The sequence below is a fragment of the Eupeodes corollae genome, chromosome 1 (genome assembly GCF_945859685.1).
Source record: "Eupeodes corollae chromosome 1, idEupCoro1.1, whole genome shotgun sequence".
NCBI lineage: Eukaryota > Metazoa > Arthropoda > Insecta > Diptera > Syrphidae > Eupeodes > Eupeodes corollae.
This window is the reverse complement of record NC_079147.1, coordinates 294922911-294946596: the sequence shown is the minus strand read 5'-3', so window position 1 is coordinate 294946596 and position 23686 is coordinate 294922911. Positions and strand designations below refer to the sequence as shown.

At 34.1% G+C, this 23686-nt stretch overlaps 2 protein-coding genes across 2 annotated transcripts; one reads left to right on the top strand and one right to left on the bottom strand.

Annotated features, from left to right (window-relative positions):
* Window positions 1–1032: 1032 nt before the first annotated feature.
* LOC129951510 (uncharacterized) lies at window positions 1033–22502 on the bottom strand. Its single transcript, XM_056063707.1, has 3 exons — window positions 21198–22502; window positions 2249–2423; window positions 1033–2192 (listed from the first exon to the last, which is right to left on the bottom strand). The coding sequence occupies exons 1-3, from the start codon at window positions 22455–22457 to the stop codon at window positions 1066–1068; spliced, it is 2562 nt and encodes an 853-aa protein (XP_055919682.1). The 5' UTR covers window positions 22458–22502; the 3' UTR covers window positions 1033–1065.
* LOC129942374 (uncharacterized) lies at window positions 10288–11851 on the top strand. The gene is made up of 2 exons (XM_056051272.1): window positions 10288–10580; window positions 10650–11851. The coding sequence occupies exons 1-2, from the start codon at window positions 10322–10324 to the stop codon at window positions 11771–11773; spliced, it is 1383 nt and encodes a 460-aa protein (XP_055907247.1). The 5' UTR covers window positions 10288–10321; the 3' UTR covers window positions 11774–11851.
* Window positions 22503–23686: the final 1184 nt, after the last annotated feature.

Sequence of the window (23686 nt, the reverse complement as noted above, 5' to 3'; positions counted from 1 at the left end):
TTCATAGTGCACTGAAATTGATAAAATTCACTACAGAAATGGACACAATTTTAGAGTGACGATTTGGAAAAGAAAAGCACTTAAGGGTCATCATAGAGTATTTTCGACAAGCAAAACATAAATATTGGTAGGCAAAAAATGAGCTGTTAGGTCATCAGAATCAGTCCAAACAATTGAGTCCAAACAACAGAGCTCAAGAACTACTGAGAACATTGATGGTGTAGACCGTAGTGGTGAACTGGTCATAAGGTGAATATATTTCGGTACCGATCGCGATGGCAATTTTGCAAGAAAAGTTCCCTGTCTATGTTATTTTTTAAAGAGGGGATCACAATATGCTATCGAAAACATGTGATATAACACGTTAAGACTTTTTTTCTGTGTTCCAAGGATAAAGATCAGGGTTTTCCAATAATTCACTTTGAATTTAAGACCTTAAATGTAGAACTGATGTAGTAATCGGGGACTTAAAGACGGAAATAGGATATGGTGTTGTAAAAGTAATAGTGGCGACCATTTAGCATTTTCCTTTGTTAACAGCATACTTCACGGTGCTTTTTCTCTATAAAAATACTATTTGTTTAATATCAAAGTAAATCCTCTTACTTTACACCCATAGTAGAATTTTCAAGGTATCTCAAATCCCTATCGAAAAAGTCTAGTTAGGGAAAGTAATAAAAACATACAAAAGTACATAAAATGTTCAAAAAAGTAAGAAAATGTCACACTGCTCAAACCAGGTGCTTTTTTGATTAACTTAGAGGTGCGTACACCCTAAATAATTGTTTGTTTCTATTATAAAATCCGAAACATCTGTTCATGCTTCTTACTCAAAATAATAATTGTTGTACAAGTAAAGTTTGTTTTTGATATTTTAAGTCAACTCAAACATAATTATATAATCTCTGTCTGAACAATTGAATAAACATTTTCCTTACCCCCTTTTGTTTATTTATAAAGAGTGATTAAGAGTAATCACTTTGGAATTCTTTAATTTTTGCTCATAATTTTACCAAATTTCGAAGAAAACAATGTTAAAAAATAAAACATTTTATTTCACTATTTTTAATACAACAGCGACTTAACATCGAACTTGGGCATATTAGGATTCACCTTGGCAAAATCTTTTACTTCACAAGCATACGAATAACCAGCTTTAAGATCTTCCTTCTTCCAAGTCAAGAAATCAAGTTTATCACTGACATCTTTACACACGATGTAATCCTTCTTTATTTGTTCCATTGTCAAATAGGGATTATTTACTCCCAACAGAACAAGACCGCGTTTTGTCGAAGGTTCAATTATTACACGATAGAACAACTTTGGCACCGGAATTAAACCATTATTATTCTTGTCATAGTCCAAGTACAGTGGAGTTTCAACGCCGTCCTCGTTGGGCAGAGTTGTAATACCATAAATTCCAGTCCAGCAATTGACTCTTAAATTTCTCTTAGCCACCCAATTCCTGGTGTTATCTTCAACCCTCTGCCAGTTGCCAGCATTGAAAGCTTGCCATTGGGGAGCAACGTTTGAAAAGAGGAAAGTTCCTCTTTGTTCGTTGGCTGTTATAAAATCAGCCTTTGCTGCCATATGTCCTCGAGCTAGGTACAGATTTTCCTTGGCTTTAATATATTCGCTTCCCTTATCGCCAAGAGCTTTCGCCAAATTCTTGGTCTGACTGCTTTGGGTGTATAGTTTGTCGATATTCTTGCGACCGAAAAGACCACCCTTGGCAAAAGTTGGACGTCCTACGTTGCTCTGGAATCCCATATTCTCGGGAGACAAAGTGTGGAACACATACCGGGTTGCTTCTTCGGCCTCATTGAAACAAATTTCCAATTGTTTCACAAAACGAGTACCAACTGTGAAGCCAGTTTCGTAGATCTCACCACCGTTGCATTTTTCACCGGTTTCACGGGTTGTGAACGATGGCCAAGAGGAACAAGTAACTTCGGAGATATTGTAAGTAGATTTTCCAATTTTGAAATCAAGCCCTGAGACACAGGTGGCAGTTTGACTGCCTGATATTCCCGATGGATTGGCAAAGGTTGACGAACAAAACAGTTCCAGAGAATCTCCAGCAGCCAGTTCCATGTCACCGGATACACTAACTGGCCATTGAGTGCTGGCACCGGGTGTAAGGAAGAGTGGTTGAGCATCCAATCCCAGTTCAGAAACACGGACATTACAACCTGTAGAATGGGTATGAATTGTATATAATCTTTGAAATTTGTTTGTCAAAATTAACCTTCTTTCCGAGGAGCAGCACGACTCTTGGGGATTACAGGTTCGTCTAAGGTTTCATCTATTAATTCTGATGATGACCTTTGGATGTCTCTTGCATTGCTGATGTCTGCAAAGCTGATAGCAAGCAGTATCAGAGCAGTGGAAAACTTCATTTTAAGTTTGGTCTTAATCAAAGTCTATTTCGCACTGAAGGGCTTATCGAACTTTTGCTACCTCTATATAGCTTTTAAATCATCTTGTTTTCTTAAATTTTGGCTGTTCAAATTCGAAACAGTTATTCAAATATGAGAAATGTTTCCAATTTTGTTTTATGTACCGACACATCGTATGGCTTAATTTATCTTATATCAAAATCAATAACACAATATTTTAATAATAATAATTCAACATTTAAGAAATGTTGTTCTTGTTTCTGTTTTTTGGCACTCGAAGTTGTTAAGTGTCTAAAATTCTATTATTTTTGCACGTGTATACACAAAATAACTTAGTACTTTAGAGTTTGTATCGAACACTTTTTAAGGGCTTGATAATTAGAGATAAAATTTGTATATCAAATATTTTTTCAGAATAAATAAAAAATAATACAAATTTTTGTCTAATAAGGGGTAAATATTGATTTCATTTTGAAAACAAAAAAGACAAAAGATTGAAGAAGTCCCAATATGTGGATTCAATTATAACTACAAAATGTGTTCCATTTGTTTGTAACTTGGTTATTTTACATTTTTTCAGCTCACCTAAAACTGGATCAGTGCTATTACTTTTTTAGACAGATAAAACCCTATCAAAAGCATTTGATAAGGTTTGGCATCAGGCTCTCTTATCGAAAATGCGTGCTTTGGGTTTTCATGAATCCCTGCTTCATTGTATTAGTAAATACCTTTCGGATCAATCAATACAAGTTGTATTGGATGGATTCAAGTTTGAAAACCATAAAATAAATGCTGGTGTGCCCCAGGGCTCTGTTTTATCTCCAACACTCTTTCTCATTTTTATTAATGGTCTCCTGTCTGCAACATCTAATCCAATACATTGACGCTTTCGATAGTACTCTTAGCTTTTCATATTCGTTTTTAGACTCACAAAATATGATAAGCTCATAAAATTCCGACCTAAACAGCATTGGTCAATGGGGATTAAAAAACCGCATGGAATTTAATGCTTCGAAAACCCAATGCTGTCTTGTATCGTTTAAGTGAGATACACCCCCATTTCCATTATCCATGGGTGGCACTTGCATCAATGAGACTGAACAACTCGATATTCTCGGTATGCGTGTCACAAACCATCTCTTGTGGAATAATCACATACGCGATGTTGCCAAAAATGCCGCAAGGTGTTTGGGTTTCCTTAGGCGATGCAAGAAATATTTCACCCCTTCTTTTCTGGCAGTTATCTACAAGATTTACATACTCCAAAGCTTGAGTATAACTCCCATCTCTCATGCAACTTACTTAAGCCTCTTGAATAGAACGTAGAGCATTTCAATTGAAGAAAAAACACCCACGCAATTTTGTTGAGAGCCCTTTCTGCATCTTTCTGCCTTACAGATCAGATTCTGTTGTAAAGGTACGTCGGTGGTCGTGTTTGCATGACATTATGGAGCATTATTAGAGTCCTAAACGAGAAAAGGTTATAAAGAGAAAAACCATATATTAATCTTGCATATGAGGAAATGTGAACATATTTCCGTAGTCCAAAAATATATCTTGTCACACTATTATAGACAACATTAAGTTTCCATTAAGAATCTCAATTACTAAAAAGGTCACACCCAAATATTAAGAGCGGAATAAGCAGCGACTTACCAAGTTTCATTCTTGTTTTTATTAGAGTGATTCTTTGGGTGTTCCGTTACATACGTAAACTTCCGTACACTCTACCTATGATAAGTTGTATATGATTTGTCCAAGTGAGTATATTATTAAATACTACTCCAAGATTCTTGGCTAAATCAACAAACTGAATAGGGTTATCATTGAGTAATATTGGAGAAAAGCACGATGTGTCTATAGGGTCTTTTGAAATGACTAAGCATTTTGACTTAGTAGGATTTGAACAAAGACCATTTGATCGAGACCAGAGCGAGAGAGTATCTTATTAAGATCTTCGTTTATCTCGCAAATACCAATTTCAAACAACCCTAGTGGACAACTGTACCTAAGTTGTACATCATCGACATACATATGCTCATTAACATACATAGTCAAAAGTAATGGACCCAAAATAGACCCTTGGGGAACACCTCGTGTTAGCGGAAGAAAATTTGAAGTTTGGTTGTTATCAACTACTGCTTGGTGATTAGAACTAAGATATGAGAAAATTAGTCTCACTGATGATGACGTAAAGTGAAACGGGGGTTGAAAGTGTCAAAGGCTTTGGAAAAATCCAATAGAGTAAAAAAAGACATGAAATTCTTATCTACACTTTCTCTTATTTCTTCCACCAAATATATAAGAGCAGTAGTGCAACCTCCATTCCTGACAACATCGCACACAGGAATGGTTAAGAGTTGTAAGTCACTAGGCCCTAGTTCTCAACGGACTGTTACGCCTCCCAATTTTTAACTTCCCATAGGATTGTAATGGTTTCGATTTGTCATATTGAAAATTTTGACATTCCTCGACGTTTTAAGAGCCCTAGAGTCGAAATAAAAGATTTTTAGAAAGATGTTTGTGGGTGCGTGTGTACGTAAGTTCGTACGTCCGTAATTGCGTACGTCCGTACATGTGTATGTCTTAACTTTGTTTAACCCTAAATATCTTACGAACCAACATCGCTAGAGAGTTGAATTAAATTTTATATAGTATATTGTAACGTGATACCAAACAAATATATTTTTTGAAAGAAAATCCAATTAACGGTTTTTTTATAAATTAAAAAAAAACTGAAAAAAAAATTGTCACCTCGAAAATTTTTGCGAATAAAAACGTTTTTATCTCCAAAACAATTTTGTAAAACGAAAAATAACGTTTTTAAAATCTGGTAAAATTTTGAGAAAAATTGAATTGACACTTTTTTTATAGAAAATAAAAACCTAAGAAAAACATTACTCAAAGTTGGTAAAAATTGAACTTCGACTCAAATATCTTTAAAAAACTTTAAGATATTGGTTTCCAAGAAAATATATTTATTTTATTGGCTCATAAGAAATATTGTTTTTAACATTCTGCAATTTTTAAAGAAAAACAACACTCAGTAAAATTCTGAAGAAAATCTATTTTTTTACAAAAAATAAAAACATAACAAAAAAACAATACTAAAACTTGGTAAAAATTTACTTACGACTCAAAAAGCTTCTAAAACTTAGAAATATTGTCTTCAAACTTGTTTTATTTCACAGAAAATATTGTTTCCGGTATTCACTAGTTTTTTTTTTTATAAAAATCCAACAGTTCGTTTTTTCATAAATATATAAAATCTACAAAAAATAGTACGCAAATTTGGTAAATCGAAATTACAATTTCTCAAATTAATTTCATTCATCCAATTTGTTAAAATCTAAGAAATTGGTAAAAAAAATGTTTCGGCTAACAATCTATTTAACAAAACTAGATTTTCAAACTTAACTATTTCTCTATGTGAACAATAGTGTTGGTAAATTTAAAACTTGTAAGAATAATTCAACTAACAACTTTTTTAACAAAACCTGAAAACATACAAATCTTTTAAGCAAGACAAAGCGACAGACAAGATGGGAAGTTATTAGAGTGGGTCGCATCCCAGCCTCTTTTTTTTAATAAAAAAGTTGAGCTGTGGAAAAAATACAATTTGAGAATGTTTACCGGGCATCAATAAAAAGTTATCAGTGTGGATTACATCCTCAGCCCCACTTTTAACTATTGTTCCCAATATTTTTAGAAACTTAAGTTAAAAAAATTAAATGAAAAATGTTAGGCAACAACGTGACAGGTTCATATCAGTGAAGCTTAAGACCAGGAAAGTCCACTACTGATCAAATTTTTACATTAGGTAGGTAGAAATGGCGATCTCAAGGCAACCTTGCCTGAGATCCAATTAGCGCTATAGTGCGCCACCCGTTTTGATACCAAAAAATCGTTTGACCTTTGATTGAAAGGGATAGATTTATAGAAAATTTTCATAGCGATTATGTTAGAGCCATTTTGTCGCATTGAGAAAAAAGATTAGGTCTCTAATCTTTGTCTCAGATAGCTTATCAAGTTCGTGAAAGAATGCTTTTCCAAAGCATTTCATTCTAGTTTTTTCCAAAGCAAAACGTTTGTTTCACTTTCTCTTTTGTCACTACAACTACGGCAAGAGGTGTTGTAGGAGAAAACGCAACTTCTCCTCATGAACTCCTATTGGCCAATGTCCGGTACAAACCGCAACTATCCTGGCTATGTCTTGCCTTGGCCTACATAGAAGATCGTTTGTACGGGTTTTGTTATCGGTGGGCCATATCCTCCTAGATATAATGCAGGTATGTAAATTGCTCCACCTTCGGTTTGATTCAGTTTGGTAGATAGAAAAGATATTACCCTTCATAGCACCAAGAGGAATGTTAACCATTTCCGCAAGTGAGCTATGAAGGGCCGATCCTTGCCTGGCTAGCTCGTCAGCCCGTTCATTTCTCACGATACCACTATGGCCCGGAACCCAGATCAGGGTGACTTCGAGGTTAATAGTCAGGCTCGCAAGCTCATCGCGACATTGCCTGAAAAACGCTAGCAAATTCAGGAAGCCTAAAGGATTTGGCTACATTTATTGACTCAGAAAAGATCCCAAAACCAACTCCACACTCCATCTTTGAGCCGTCAGTAAAGATGGTTGTGTCGAAACCTATCGACACAATGTCATCCTCCCAATCTTCTCTGGATGGGAAAATAACCTTAAAACCCTCACTAAGGCTCAAAGTAGGAGTGCAGTAGTCAGTGTCTACCGAGATAATATCTGAGGGAATCAATTTCGTTGTGTTGTTGTGACCATAAGATTTTGACAACCAGCTGTTTGACTCCTTCAGCCTAATAGCGCTGCAGGAAACTATGTATTTAATAAAAAGGCGATTGGTGGAAGATCCAAAATAACGTTTAAGGCGTCCGTTGGGCAAGTACGCATGGCCCCTGTTTTGCCCACGCAAGCTGTTCTCTGAACCTTCTTTAGCTTATTAATATTATAGGCTTTGCTAAGAGCAGGCCACCACACAACCGAACCATATGTGCTGTGTACATCCATAAAATCATCTTCGACTGAAGTCCCCACTTTTTACCGAAAGTTTTGCTGCAGGCGTAAAAGGCAACACAGGTCTTCTTAACCCGTACTTCAATACTTAGTTTCCAGTTTAGTTTAGGGTCGAGTATAACTCCCAAATATTTTGCACTGGAAGACAATGATAGGATTTGACCGTTGAGTCGAGGTAGCGTGAAGAGCGGTACTTTAGTTTTGGTGGTAAAGAACAACAGTCCAGTTTTACTTTGGTTAACTCCTAGTTCACAACTCGTGGCCCAGTTGCTAACTTTCTTCAAAGCTGACTTCGTAATTCCACTAATCACGGAAGTGTACTTTCCTGACACCAATTTTTACATTACGCCAGATCTTTAAACAAAAAAAAACGAGGAACTTTAAGGTCAGAAAAGATCTTAACAATAGTTTTAATGTTCAAAAAGGTTTTAAGCCAAATGATACACTGTCATATGACTTCTTTAAAATCGTTTTGGAAAGAATTGTGCAAAACTGAATCGTATACTCTTAAGGCACAATTTTTCAAAGGTCTCGAATAAGCCGATGAGTGGCGCATTCTTGAGTATAGTGACAAAACAAGAAAAGATGATATAAATGGGCAATGATATCAAGACCAAGTGTATGCTGTCCTCAAGAATGGACATTGAACAACGACGTGTTGGAGAAAACGTCACTATGAACAGCTTTGAGATAGTTGAGGATTTTGTCTTCATACGCACCATTTTAAGTTTAGACTACAACAACAGCGCTGAAATCAAACGGAGAATAACTTTCGGAAACCGCTACTTCTTGTAACTTAGAAGGTAATTAAAAACGGTGGAGTAAAAGTGGAGCTTGAAAACAGCAAAAACAGGAAGAGCTCTACAGAGCAATGTCTAGTTTTGGCATCCCTGTCAAACTTATCCATTTGTGCAGAATGACGATGGAAAATGCACGCTGTTCTATCAAGGTCAGAAAAGATCTTACCTATGCATTTGATGTCAAAAAAGGTTTTAGACAAGGCACTGTCATGCGATTTCAATATCGTTTTGGAAAAAATTGTGCAAATCTCAACCGTCAACACTAGAGGCACAATCTTCCAAAGGTCCATCCAATTTCTCAGACACGCAGATGATTTTAATATTAATAGAAGAGAAGAAGATGGGTTTAGCGGTCAATGAGGGCAAGACCAAGTATATGCTCTACTTAAGCACCGCTATTAACAAAGACAACGACACCTGCGCTGAAATCAAACGAAGAATAACTCTTGCAAATCGCTGCTTTTTTCAACTTAGAAGGCAATTGAGAAGTAAAGTTAAGCCTCTCGAGCATCTTAAATCACCATCTATAAGACACTCATCATCCCGGTTGTCATTTATGGTGCAGAGGCCTGAACCCTGTCAAAGAAAGATGAGAGCGTCTTAGGATGCTTCGAGAGAAAAGTTCTTCGGGTGATTTTTGCTCCCGTACTCATAGATGGAGAATGGAGGAAAAGATATAACGACGAACTGTACGGGCTGTACAGCGACACTGAACTAGTTAGCAGAATTAAAGTCCAACGGCTTAGATTTCTAGGTCATGTAGAACGAATGGACATCAACGCTCCAGCCCGGAAGGTCTTCGAATCCAATCCCAAGGGACGGCGCAGTAGAGGGAGACCGCTACTCAGGTGGCGCACCCAGGTGGGAGAGGACCTCAACCAACTTGGCGTACGAAACTGGAGACAGCTAGCTAGGAACCGAGCTGGCTGGAGACGCATGTTGGTTGAGGCCCAGGTCCGCCCCGGGCTATAGCGCCACCTTAAGTAAGTAAGTAACAGTGTAGTACATAATTTAGTTTTCCAATTACACCACCATGCCATTACGAAAGTCACACCAAGCAATAACATGTTTAGAATGAAAGGCTTATTTGTTTAAAAGATCCCAGACTACAAAAATTCTACTTTCTAAAGTTATAACCGAGGTGAATATAGCCTCATAACTGAAGATCATTTTTCGATAAAAATTCGGATCCGAAAAACTGAATTTTGAAATTTGGGTTTTTGTCAATCCTGTGGGCTTGAACAGCTATATTCTCAATAAATAAGAGAAGCACACGGTATTGATTTCTTACATTAAGAACATGTTCCATCAGCTCAAATTTTTCTAAAAGTTTCACTTTTCCACAAACGACACAAAAGTGTGTTTGTATTGCGAGCTGTTACTCTTTTATTTTTACCATTTGTATGGCAAATTTATATAAATGCAGCCGTCATCGACCCTTTTACGATAAGAGCTCCAAAAGTGACAGCAGTGCAAATAGATCGATATGCAAAAAGAATCCCCTCTTTTGGAAAACCTTTTCTTAAGAAAAAAATGTTACTCATACGCCCCCAAACACATTGAAAATAATATTTCAATTTCTAACAACAAAATTTGTATCTCTATGTTAAAATTAATTTTTCGATTTCTGGTAATTTTAATTCTTTTCATAACCTAGAGTTACTTAACTTAATTCGCCCTTATACGACTCAGCCTTAATACTTGAGCTGTCCCAATTTAAGACTTTTTGACCCTGAATTTTATTAGGGATTGATGAACATTAGAAAGCCTTATATTTACCTTTTTCGTTCTTCGAAAAAATGTTTTAAGTTTGTACGGTTACTTAACTTGCCCTTAAACTAGATTTGCTAAAATATTGAAACTGAAATGATATCCCTAAAGCACTCTTTAAAGACCACTTTATTTTTAATTAACAACAAAAAAAAACTTAGAGTGAAACTTAGATACTCAAGATTATCTCAAGATAAAGGCCTTGAGCCTTATCTTGTAGACAAATACCCAAGAGTCAATTGATATAAAATTATAAAAAGTATTTAAACAACATTAATCGGTTAAACTTTGCTAAAATCAACGCAATGAAGTTCGTGACAGTTTTGGTGTTGCTCGTCGGAAGCTTTGCGCTCAGCTGCTCGGGATATTCTGTGGATCCTTCTTTGAAACTTTCAGAGAAACTTAAAATAAATGCAAATCAAGAGGATTTAGTGGTTCCAGAATTGAATTTTGAAAATGAAGACACTGATTTTGATGATGACGACGAGGTGCCTGATGTGGAAGAACTTATCGAAAGGCCTGATGATATAACAATCGAGCAATCTGAAATCGAACAACGATCAGGTAAAATCACACAATTTACAAATTGTTGAAAATTTCAGCTTATGTTTCCATTTTCCCTCCCATCTTTAGGTTGTAGTTTTAGCTTGATGAATGCGGGAAGTCCCCAGCCACTATTCCTTAACCCTGGCACTTCTAAGATCTATCCATTTAACGATGTTGGAGCTATGGAATTCACACCTGGACAGAATGTTGAAGTTTTCTGTCCATCCACCTTCTCCAATCCGTCAGGCAAATCTGGTAGTCTCACAGCAACTTGTGTATCTGGAACAACTTTCAAGATCGGTGGATCCAATTACGATTTAGGCAAAGTTCTTTGTTCATCTTGGATTAGTGCTAAGGCTCGTAAAACTGGTGCAAGATGCAATGGAGGAGTTATTGTCGAAACCGGGTTTTCTGTTGGATCCCGATTTGTCAAGCAGTTGGAAATATGCTTTGACGAAGAATTAGAAGTGACTCGGTATGTCTTCCACACTCTACAACCTGGAAGTAACTATTTCCAGAATAGCGTTGCTCGTCCTGATTTCGCTACTGCAGGATTCTTTGGTGGCAAAAATGTTGACAAATTGTATAAGCAAGCAACTCAGACGCAAACCCTTAACAATGAACTTGGCGGAGTAGCTGATAGTTACATAAACACCAAGACAAATGTTTTCCTCGCTCGTGGTCATATGGCTGCCAAGGCTGATTTCGTCTATGGCACCGAACAAAGGGGAACTTTCTTGTTTTTGAATGCAGCTCCTCAATGGCAGGTGTTCAATGCTGGCAACTGGCAGAGAGTTGAGGACAGTGTCAGGAAATGGGTGTCAAACAATAAACTTTACGTTAACTGTTGGACTGGGGTCTATGGTGTGACGACTTTGCCAGACCACAAAGGAGTTCAAACTGAAATTTACCTGGACTATGATAGGAATCATAATGGTTTGATTCCAGTTCCAATGCTCTACTTTCGAGTAGTGATTGAATCTTCAACAAAGAGGGGAGTAGTCTTGATTGGTGTAAACAACCCACATTTGACAATGGAACAAATCAAGAAAGATTATATTTTGTGCAATGATGTAAGCAACAAGATCACTTGGATAAACTGGAAGAAGAACGATATTAAAGCTGGATATTCGTATGCATGTGAAGTTTCTGATTTTGCCAGAAAGAATCCAAACTTGCCAAGGTTTGATGTTACTTCGTTGTTGTATTAAATTTGGCTGAAAAAGCAGGCATGATTATGAATATTATGTTTAAGGAAATAAAGTTATTATTGTGATTTGTATTATTTATCTAAGTTGTAAATCTCATTTTTGACTTTAAAAAAAACGTGTTCTCTTATCTTTAATTTAATTGCAAGAGAAAACGACCAATTCTAATTAGACTGATATCTTTTAACAAAACACAGAATAAGCTATCCTCTTAAAGATTAATATCGATAGATTAGGTTTTTGTATCATTTGTACATTGGTCGTAAACCAATTTTATAAATCACGATAGCCGAACTACAATCTCGAAACCTGATCGAATTTTTTTTAGAGTACGTCATACGAAGCAACGAAAAATGATTAGGTTTACCGTTTTTCTATAAAATTGTTCTGACACTTCAAAAACCTCTTTAAAAATCGCTAACTAATGTTTAAGTTTGTAAGTATCTCCTTTATACTTATCTAAAGAGACTTTAAGATGCCGTGTTATATTCAGATAATGAATGTAATATAAAAGGGTACAATTTAAATTTATCAACAAGACAAAACCAAAATTTAGCAAATCATCACAGCAATTAAAATAAGGGCAATTTTGTTCACTAAAAATTACACAAATACTTGGGATCTTTCTTTACATTTTAAGAAATATTTTTAATAAGAAACGGAAAAAGGAGTTAATCAACTTCACATATTAAACAAGTCTTAAATAGAATAAATGTTATCAAAACAAACTCCGTCTTTTTTATTGAATATTAAGTGATATTGATGGCCTTCTTATTGGAAAAAAATAAAATTTAAAATCTTAATAGAAACTTTAAAATTGCTCAAATTTTGAATGAGTTAGAGTAAATCGAAAAATAAAAAGAGTTAAATCGTAAAATTTAAAACTCAGGTAACACACACTTAAGAATGTTGATCCATTCGGATTCGGATTCGAAAAGTAGTCGTCACGATTTTCATTCATAAGAAAAAATATAGCATTTGGGGATCGAAAAATCTAAGAACTTTTGTTGATTAGTGAATGCCTTGAGCTACCGAGCTATGCTTAATGATTTTTTACACTGCCAAGCACGTTAGTTTGTGGAGGATGACAATGGAGTTTTTAAGCTGCTTAAAAAAGGTCGACATCAATTAATAAAAAATTTCGTAGTCAAAAAATCGCTGTCATGCGATTCTTTAACTCAAATCAAGTTCAAACAACATAAAGCACTTGATTTGCAGTAAACTGCCCTCTTTGAATGTACCTTTTGACCAAGGCAACTAGTTAGTTTTTCAAGTGTCATAAATCTCAAAATTGGAAACTTACTTTACAAACCTCTACCTGTTGATTGGGCAACAACATAGAAAGCATTATTGTCAACAAAATGCTCCTCAGGTAAGCTACAAGTCCAACACGATTTGTATTTTGTACTGTACAGAAATATTACTTACTCATTTTACAATTTGACTAGGAACTCTTTTATATATGTTGAGATGTAGGTGGCACTTAATTCAAGTTCACAAAAATATTTGTTAAGGTTGTAGGTTGTTTTTTGCATTGTTTAATTTTTCTACTGGAAATTCGCATTTTTTTATACTGTAGCAAAATATAGTTCATAATTCCTTTCCGTCAAACAAAAATTTAACAAACTCTATTGATCTCGAAGGAAACTACAAATTTAAAGGATATGTGTCGGTTATTCAAGTTATTCGGAATGCAGTAAAGTTTCTGAGAGTTTTGCAATGGCAGAAATGTCAAAATTGACATCTGATTTCTTTCGTAACGAATTCGAAAGAAATCAAATCTTTGGATTCAGTGCCAGATTAACCACTTAACAAGAGTAGCAATTGTTACGGGCTCCGCATTTTCAACCCCACTCATATCTGCCTGAGCGTAATTTTGTGACTGAAAGTTATTTTATATATTGAGTTATAAAAGTGATTAGTAAAAAAAATGTTTATTACTTTAGCAGAGGTTTCCTTCACAATGCATTCATTAATAAAATATTTAAAGAACCAAAGAAATTCAAATTCTTGACACGATATTTTCTCGTGTGTTTTTTTTAAGCTAATGATCAAAGATTAACTAAGTAAGAAGATCAGAAACTGACTTAAATTTCATTCCCTAGAACCAGCAATTTTTATTTTCTTTAACTTCATTCATTTTCTTTAACTTTTCGTTTGCATGAATAAATGTGAGTTACAAAAACAAAGAGATGACTTTTTAATACATAGCATCACACAAAATGTGAAAACCAAAAGTTAAAAACCTTTCATCTTCATGCCTCATCGCCACTCTTAAATTTTTGTGAACATATCAATTTTCACACTTTTTTCAACAAAAAAAAATCAAATTTAATTGACAAATTTATTCCCCTTTGTTGAAACGACGGATTAAAAGAATGTTTTAGTGAAAACACGCACACATTTATGCAATCCGTAAATTTAAGCTTGTAAGCATTCAGCCTTAATAACAATTAAACGGTAATGTCGACTATTAGTTAACTGGAAGGGTAAAACAAAGTGCTGAGTTTTAATAAAATGCTACCAAAAAAAAAAAACAATTTAACCCTCTCACTAACTAGTCTCAAGATTTTCCTTGAATCTATTACAAAATTTACTACAAATAAGAACAAAAATTCCTTGAACTGTCAGAACTGTCAAAGATCAATTTGTTGTTATTCTGCAAAAGCAAAAATATAAGTTTTGAAAAATGAGTTCAATTGACGAAGGTCTGTTTCTAGATTTTGAAATAATCGCAGGAACTTCTTCATCTCGTAAATTAAAAATATCGTCTTCTGGATCAACTCTTCTGATGAAGCAACGGTCGAAAAGGCTCTTTTTCTGTTGGCGACTGTTTTTTTCGGTGATGTCACTTTATCCATCATGTTTACATCTTTTTTTGGTGTTTCAAGTTTTCTTAAGCATTAAAGAGAAAAAATATTAATATGATTAAATAAAGAAAGCGACAGATTTTTGTATCATCTTCCTAATGCTCCTCCTAATCATCGGAAACAAAATAGTATTAACAATTTCTCAAACACCAAACCATCCAACGGTTTAACTTTATTTGGTGATTCGTTTTCCCTGGAAGTAATTTAAAATGCTTTAGGTAATGTTTTAAGAGTAATCTTATAAATTTTATACATACATTTCCTCCTGTTCATAACCATAATCGGCATCGCAGTCTTACGCTGAAAAATCTTCTAAGAAGTCGTCCCCTGCGATCACCTCTATCTCGTAGTCCATTTCACTGGGCTCTTTGGGAGGAGATCCGCCACCAGTCTGCCTTTGCGCCCTTTTGAATAATGATATTTTATTCCGCGATAATTGTTTTTGTCGGTTCCATTGATCCCTCAATTGTTTGATTGAATACTGATGCCCATTTGTCTGGAAGGTTTGTTTAATTTTGTCCAAAGCCTCACTTTTTCCCTTAGTCATAGGCAGGCTTTTAAGCTTGCTATCGATTATTTGACCGAGGGTCACGTGTTCAGTTGCTGGCTCGTTTTCTTTTTATTTATTTATTCATAGTAAGCATATATAATATTTCCTTGAAACAATTTATTTTTCGCGGAAAAATACAAAACAAAAAAAAAAGAGTCTGGGATGCGACCGACACTGATAACTTCCCATCCCGTCAGTCGATTTGTCTTGCTTAAAACACTTTTTATGAAAAACGGACTGTTGGATTTTTATATAAAAATTACTGAATATCGAAAACAATATTTTCTGTGAAATAAAATAAGTTTGAAGACAATATTTTTAATTTTTGAAAAGCTATTTGAGTCGAAAGTAAATTTTTACCAAGTTTTAGTATTGTTTTTTTAGTGTTTTATTTTTTGTAAAAAACCTATCAATTCGATTTTTTTTTCAAAATTTTATCGAATGTTGAAAACAATATTTACTATAAAATAAAATTAGTTTGAAGCCAATACCTACAATTTTTGAAAAGATATTTGAGTCGAAAATCAATTTTTACCAACTTTTATACATTTTTTTTTAAGTTTTTATTTTTTGTAAAAAACTGTAAATTCGATTTTTCTCAAAATTTGTCCTAATGTTGAAAACAATATTTCTTATAATTAAAAATTAGTAAGAAGATATTATCTCAAAGTTTTGAAAAGATATTTGAGTCGAAAATCAATTTTTACCAACTTTTATTAATTTTTTTAGGACTTTATTTTTTGTAAAAAAACTGTCAATTCGATTTTTCTCAACATTTTTCAAAATGTTGAAAACAATGTTTCTTATAAGATTAAATAAGTTTGAAGATTAATTTATTTGAAATCGATATCTCTTCTGGTTCTTGAGCTATGAACGACGAAAAAACTCGCGAACGTACGGATGTACGAACGTACGTAAACCCGCACGCACAAACGTCTTTCTAAAAATCTTTTATTTCGACTCTATGGACCTTGAAACGTCAAAAATGTCAAAATTTTCAATTTGACAAATCGGACCCATTACAATAACTTCCTATGGGAAGTTAAAAATGTATACACTGATGCAGGTCTAGCACATGTTGATTAACTTTTATTCAATATATTTTTTTTGTTTGCATTTTTTATTGAAAAGTTAGCGGAATTGTTTAGGTCAGGTACTTTTGGCCAAGGTTGCATTGTGAATCGTGATTTAGCTCGAATTGGTCCAGCTGGTGAAATAAAAGTTACTGATTACAATTTATTTTTGAAATTATTTTAAATAGTGGAATTGTTAGGAACAGGTATGACTAGGTTAATTTATTTTCTGAAGTAATTTGTGGTTTTAGGGAAGTAATTAAAAAAAACACCTACTTTAAAGGAATTTTTTCACTTAAGTTAGTCTTTTGAAAAAAGTTTTAGAAAGTTTTTAAGTCCTTGAATGTAAATATGTCGTATTACCATTTTTATGCTACTTTTTTCTAACCTTTAAAAAATTCAATTTTTTGCAACCATTAAAAACGAACAAATTTATAAAAAATGGTTTCGTCAAAAAATCGAGAATTAAAAATATTTTAACTTTAATTTTGACTGACTTAAGGGTAAATAATTGTCCCGTTATAATGAAAAATAATTTAAGGTTCAAAATTAAAAACTTTGATGGAAACTTGAAACACAAATGGATGCTATGTTCAAGGAATCATACTCTTTTCAAGAACCGACACGAGGCTTGGCTTAATAATAATTTTACACTTCGTGTCGGCATTTGAAATCAATTACAGAGTGCATCCATTTTTAGATGCGTCAATAAAGACGAAAAAAAGGGAAATTGCGAATCTTTTAGTCTCCAATTCAACTGAAGAGCTGGGATTCGCAGGGGAAGTTTCCGAACATTCCTCTGGTATTGAAGTTGGTTTTTGTAAGATGGAAAAAACATTACCACTTAAAGATACGTTAGCACTATACTTATGTAGATCTTGATCTTTCCTAAAAAAAATATAATGTATTGAGATCTGTCGTTGATGATTTTTATAGGGATTTATTTCCTAATTTATATAAGTTGAGAAATTTCAAAAAGCAAATGCTTCCGAAAAAAAGAAGTTTCGGAAACCACTGCCTCTGTTGAACTTTAGGAACTTCTCGAAAAAACTGTTGAAAGTATTGCCGAAGTTTCTGAAGTAAAGGTCGACACACATGCCATTCTCACTTGTAAACAGGGCTTTGACGGAAATTCCGGCCATAGCCAATATACATAAACAAGTTTTTTTCCGAATAGAAAAACACAGATGAGTATCTTTTTTTGATAGCATTATCACCTTTAAGATTAGTTGAAGAAAGTAACGGTGTTGAATATATAACATTTTATCAAACACCAATTGTGCATCAAAATGTTTTTTGTGGACCAACTCCTAAGAAAACGAATTTGGTGGAAGTACATGAAAAACCAGTAATTGAAGAAAACTTCCGATTTGGTTTATCCAAACTCCATTCATGAATAAAATGTTTCGAATGCTTGTTGTATATAGCGTACAGACTTCCATTTAAATCATGGCGGGTTGGAAAAGACTCCGAAAACAAAAATGTGTTTGATGAAAGAAAAAAAATAAATTCCAACCATGTTTTAAACACAATTGGGTCTAAATATCGACAAGCCTAAGCCTGGTTTCTGTTCAGCAAGGACATTTTTCAAGAACTCCCAGTTAACAGCGGATATTACAGGAATTGAAGAACGACTTATATACATATTTTTAATAGTCTTCAGAGTTTTAGCTTCAGGACTAAGTATTGATATAATTTGGCACTAAATGCCAATAAGTGTGCATAAACTTTTAATTCATGGGCCAGACATTATATCGTATTTCGAAATCCCAATTGGTTTACTGTACGAAGAAGCGCTTGAAGCAACACATAAGGAATTCAGAAAAAATGGGCTTGGTCACGCAAGAAAGTCATCGCGTTTTAACACTAACCAAGACATTTAGACGATCTTGCTTCTATTTTTAATTTATAATCTTAGAAAAAAAGTTTTGAAAATATTGAACAATTTGACTCGGATTCCTAAATAATTATAATTTAAATAAATACACACATATACACTCCACGTCAACTGAATACGCACAAACATTTTTTAATATATTTTATAAATTTTTTCCAAACAGTGATGGTTATTATGCCAACTGTTGATGGGACAAATTTTACTAACATACAAATAACAGAATTTCAAAGTTTTATCCAAAAACAACCGTTAGTTTTTCCTTCAACCACTTCCAAAGTGTAACTTATGCAAAGTCAAGTGAGTCAACTGAATAGGTACAAAAATTAAAATTGGTATTGTAGTAGTGGGTAATTCCACCTTTATTTTTAATTATTTCGTAAATTCGATCCGGCATGGAATCGAATCGCTTTTTAGTGTAATTTAATGAAAATTTCGCTCCACGCTAATTTGATTGCAGAAATTAAGGTTTCTTTGTCTTCCCCATCCCCAGTCATTTTCTATGATGTTTAGATCAGGTGAGTACGGCGGCCATTGAAGCAACTGCACTTGTTGCTCCTCTATCCATGTTTTTATTATACGCGATGAGTGAATAGGGGCATTATCATGTTGGTAGGTCCTGTTTATGGGTCCAAATATTTTAGAAAATTTAAGAAAAATTCTTTCCAAAATTACTTTATACACAGCTGCTGTCATTTTTGATGTTACAACCTCGAGCTCAACTGTTCTATAATAACTGACTGCTCCCCATATCATGACACTATGATGGCGCTTTAAAAATCGAAATAAAACTTTTTTTCATCTGAAAAAACTACGTGATACCATTTTTTTTCCAACTCATGAGAAGCCTTGAAAAAACTAATCGCAACATTTTCCGTCTCTCATCAAGTCGTGGTTTTTCCTTAAGTTCCATTCGTTTAAGATGGCTTGAGTTGTTGATTACTCTTAAAACTGTTCAGCAACTTGCGTTTACGACGACTTTTTGTTTTATTTTTGCCACAGAATCAGAATAATTTGATGCACATCTTAAAATTCTTCGTCTCTCAGCTGCTGTTGTTGCTGTTTTCTTATCTCCCTTCATGTTTTTGCCGTATGCATCTTTATTTTTCAAGTAAGAATGAACTACGAGTACATTAAAACTTCGAACAACTTTATCAGCTACTGCACGTCCAGTTAGGCCTTAGGCTCTAAGTAAATCGATGTTAGCTTTATCAACACTGTTAAGACACATAGATCTACCCATTTACTACAATCGTTAATTTAAACTCTCAAGCACTCCAAAAAAACTTATAAACAACGGAGAAAATTCTTTCGGAATTATCTGCTTAACATCTTAAGGCAATAGTTAGCATCAACAGATGGCAAAATAACCATCACGGTTTGGAAAAAATGGATAAAGTATATAAAAAATGTTTGTGCGTATTCAGTTGACGAGGAGTGTATGTTTGATATATTTTTTTTTTTTATTTTTCTTGTCTTTTGTTTTTATTTTAAAGTTTTTAAAAATATATATTTGAACAATGTTTGTTGTATCAAAATCTTTAAAAGTGGGGTGTCAGTGATTGGACTCACTCAACTTAGTGTGTCAAACTGGAGATATCTAGCTAGGGACCGAGCTAGATGGAGAAGTTTGTTTGGTGAGGCAATTTTGTTATTTCTTCAAAAGAAGATTGCAATTTGCAACCAAGGTCTTATTATTTAACACCTTTAGAACTTTTTCTGAGGGTCCACGTAAAATATGTCAAAACGTTTGGAAATAGAACTTTACGTTGTTTTCTTAACAATCTTATTTTTCTTACTGGAAATTTGATCCAAAACTTTTCATAATATTGCATCATATAGTTTATATTTCTTGCCTGTGAATCTGAAAATTATAAAACTCTATTGGACTCAAAAGATTAAGAAATTCCTTAAAAAATCTCTAAGCAGTTCAAGTTATTCAGAACGTAGTGCAATTTCTGACAGCTTTTTAACGTATTCGAAAAAAATCAAATCACTTAGTTCTGTAATTGATGTGATTTATACAATTTATATTTCTAAGATTTTTGAGATTTCTACATTTTTAGAAACATGAACAAAATATTAATACGAATTTCATGTTTTGGCTGTCAAACCTTTGAGAATTGATTCGATTTCTCGGGTATTCTCTAAACCATAATTGACAAGTAGAAAAATCGAATAGGATCCTAAGTGAGAATGATTAGGGGTGTTTACATGGACGAGCATGCTCGACAGCATGGCTCGACAACCATCGATGCTCGATCATTAAAACGCTGAAATAACTGCTCGTCCAACATGCTGGATGGATTTCAAAAATTTTAGTGCATTCTGTTTCATTTCATATTCATTCTCATGTTCTGTTCTCAGAAATCTTAAAAATATAAACTGGCCCAGCGATGGGTGCGTTCAACGAAAAAAAAACAATTGTGTATTAAAGATTTCTGAGCAAACTTTAGTAAGAATATATCTTTTGATATGAGTTTTTTTAGAAGTTTCTTATAAGGTTTATCCGAGAGTACCAAAAATTACAATAATATTAAGTTTGTCATAGATAATCGAACAAAATGGCAAAATGGACTATGTTGTGCCATTTAGAGGTATTTGGGTATTAGATATTTTAATATCCAAATGAATATTGTATCACCTCAATCAATTCTGAAAAATTGAAAATAATCTAAATTAAATTCACTCTCAGTGATTTGAAGCTAAAGTGTTCAATTCAACTGGCTATCTTTATAGTAAATCAACCTTACTTCCGCATAAAAGATAGTGCAAATTAGCAAGACGTCACAAAACGAAGATAGAGTTGTTAATCAATGCTCTTTTGATATCTCAAACTGTTCATACTTACTTATCTAAATTCAAAGGTTTTTGTACCTACATTTACTTACTTCAAAAAACTATAAGAATTTTAACATTGGTTAAAAAAATTTAATAGTTTATTTTTAATGATGATAAACTATTTTTATAATATTATACTTAAAATACCCTTGTTCAATATTTTTTGATCACTCTTACTATCACAAAATAATCAATTCAATAATTCAGTAACATCGAATTCTGGCAAATCCTGAACAACTTGTCTAAACTGTTGCACTTCACAGGCATAAAGATAGCCTTCGAATAGATTATTCTTGTCCCACTTCATCCATGTTAAATTATCAATAACATTATCACAAATGACATAGTCCCGCTGAATTTCTTCCATCGATATATGAGGATTATTAACTCCAATCAAAACAACACCCTTCTTCGTTGCTGGTTCCACCACCACCCGGAAATAGAGCTTCGGCACTGGTATCAAGCCATTATTGTTTTTGTCAAAATCCAGATACAGTTCTTGCTGAACTCCGTTAACGTCGGGTAAGCTGGATATACCCCAAGTACCCGTATAGCATTCGACTTCAATACCCTGTTTTGCTATGAATTTTCTCACTGAACTTTCAACACTCTCCCAGTTTCCGGCATTGAAGCACTGCCATTGTGGAGCTGCATTAACGAAGAAAAACGTAGCTTTTTGAGCAGGCCCATAGACGTGGTCAACTTTGGCCGATAGATGGCCTCGTGCCAAATATATATCACTGGCATTAAAGTACTTTGATGTGTTTTGTCCAAGAATTTTGTCAAGTGTCACCTTTTGCTGTACCTTTGTGTACAACTCGTTGACATCCCTACCTCTATAAAAGCCTCCAGTGATGAAAAGGGGCGGCCTTGCAACATAACGTTGATATCCTTGCGAAGATGGACTCATTTTAAAATGAGCATATCGGTTGACCTCATTGATTTCATCATGACAAACGTCAATGATTTGAACGAAGTTTCCATCTCCCATATGGAAACCTAATTCTATCAGCACAGTTCCTCCATTACAAGTGCGATTCGTCCGACGAGCTGAATAGATGGGCCAGTCCTGGCACGAAAAGTCCTTAAAATCATGGATAATTCCATCGACTAGATGGAAGGAGCCTTGCAGACACTTAGCCGTGATTTTAGTCTTATTCAGCAACGGATTGACGAAGCCATCGGAGCAGTACATATCAAAAAGTTGGCCATTTGAAAGGTCCACAATTCCACTTGAATTCGGCAACAAAAACTGTGTTGTATTATGTTTCAAAAACAACGGTTGTGGATCGGTCAAATCACCATTGACGTTATACGAGCAATCACCTTGTACCCGAACACCTTTTGAAAAATTAAACGTATCTAAAATGCGAGTGATATTTAAAAATTTCCCTTCGACTTGATTTCCAAAACACGCAAAAGCCACAAAGAAAAACACTAGAAATGCTTTGAAACGCATTTTGCCACCCAAAACCAACGACTTTTGAACAATAAATGTCGATAAGATAATTTGGCAAGAGCCTTAAATAACTTCGTATCGTAGTTTATTTTTGGGGTTTTTATGAGTATTTTTTGGATAATCAGCAACGATACCATAGACAGAAAATTGTTTCACCATTTTGATAAAATTCGAATGTGATAAGGTGCTTCATTATAAAAAGGCAGGTCTGCTACTTCGAGTCTATTTTGTGGATGTGATTAAGAGACTGAAGATTCCATTAAATTGATTGCAAAAAAAAAAGGTTTTAATTGAATTGTTTTTTTGAATAGAAGTCTATAGTAAGGTAGTCCGGAATTTCTAAAACAAAACTTCTACCAATATTTAATGCCTCAGTTTAAAAAAAGCTCAAGTAATAATAAGGTGTAGAATATATCAAAAACTACACAGAAATGTCGCGTCGTTTGCAAATTGCGTTTAAATGTTAGTTAGATTTTGACGTTTGGCTGAAATTTGGAAATAGCGGAGATTATAAGATACCTTATTGGATGAGTTGGACCTAAATTGTACAGGTTCAGACGACATAAGGGACCTGAAATTAAGGCAAGTTTCTGGTATCTGATTGGCTAGGTGCCAAAAAATTACCTTCCAATTAAGACAACTCTCATTCAACTGAAAACTTAACTTTATTACTCTATGATTTATTTATCTTCTGTATAAATCCATTTAATCTTTTGTAAAAGGGTTCCTTGTTGAGGAGTGTTTTGAACTGAGGAGAGGTTAGTGAAGTAAAGTTCCAAGTTTGAAATTTGTGACACTTAAAAACTAACTAGCTGACTGAGTCAAAATTAACGTAATAAAAACTATATTCAGCTGTTAACAAAAAGCAGACAAACAATCACATCGATTTCTAGGTCTAAAATGAATGTAGAACACAATTTTTAATGGATAATTTTGAAATCAATTTCCGTGTTCCTTTTATTTTCAATCATGTGTTGAATTAGCTGTTCTGTCAGATACCCACATACGTAAACCACAAATTCTTATATATCTTAGGATTCATTTTTTAACATCTCAGCTGTTTTGGATCAGCTGTTTTGTATCCTTTCTGTCTGAGAGTAAACGTAACTTATGTATTTATGATCCCGCGGAGAACTCAAATTTTGACAGTAGCTTTTGGTTTTATTTATTGAATAGGTTGACAGCTATCAACAAGTGTTCAAGAACTGAGTGAAAGTGCTAGTTAACTT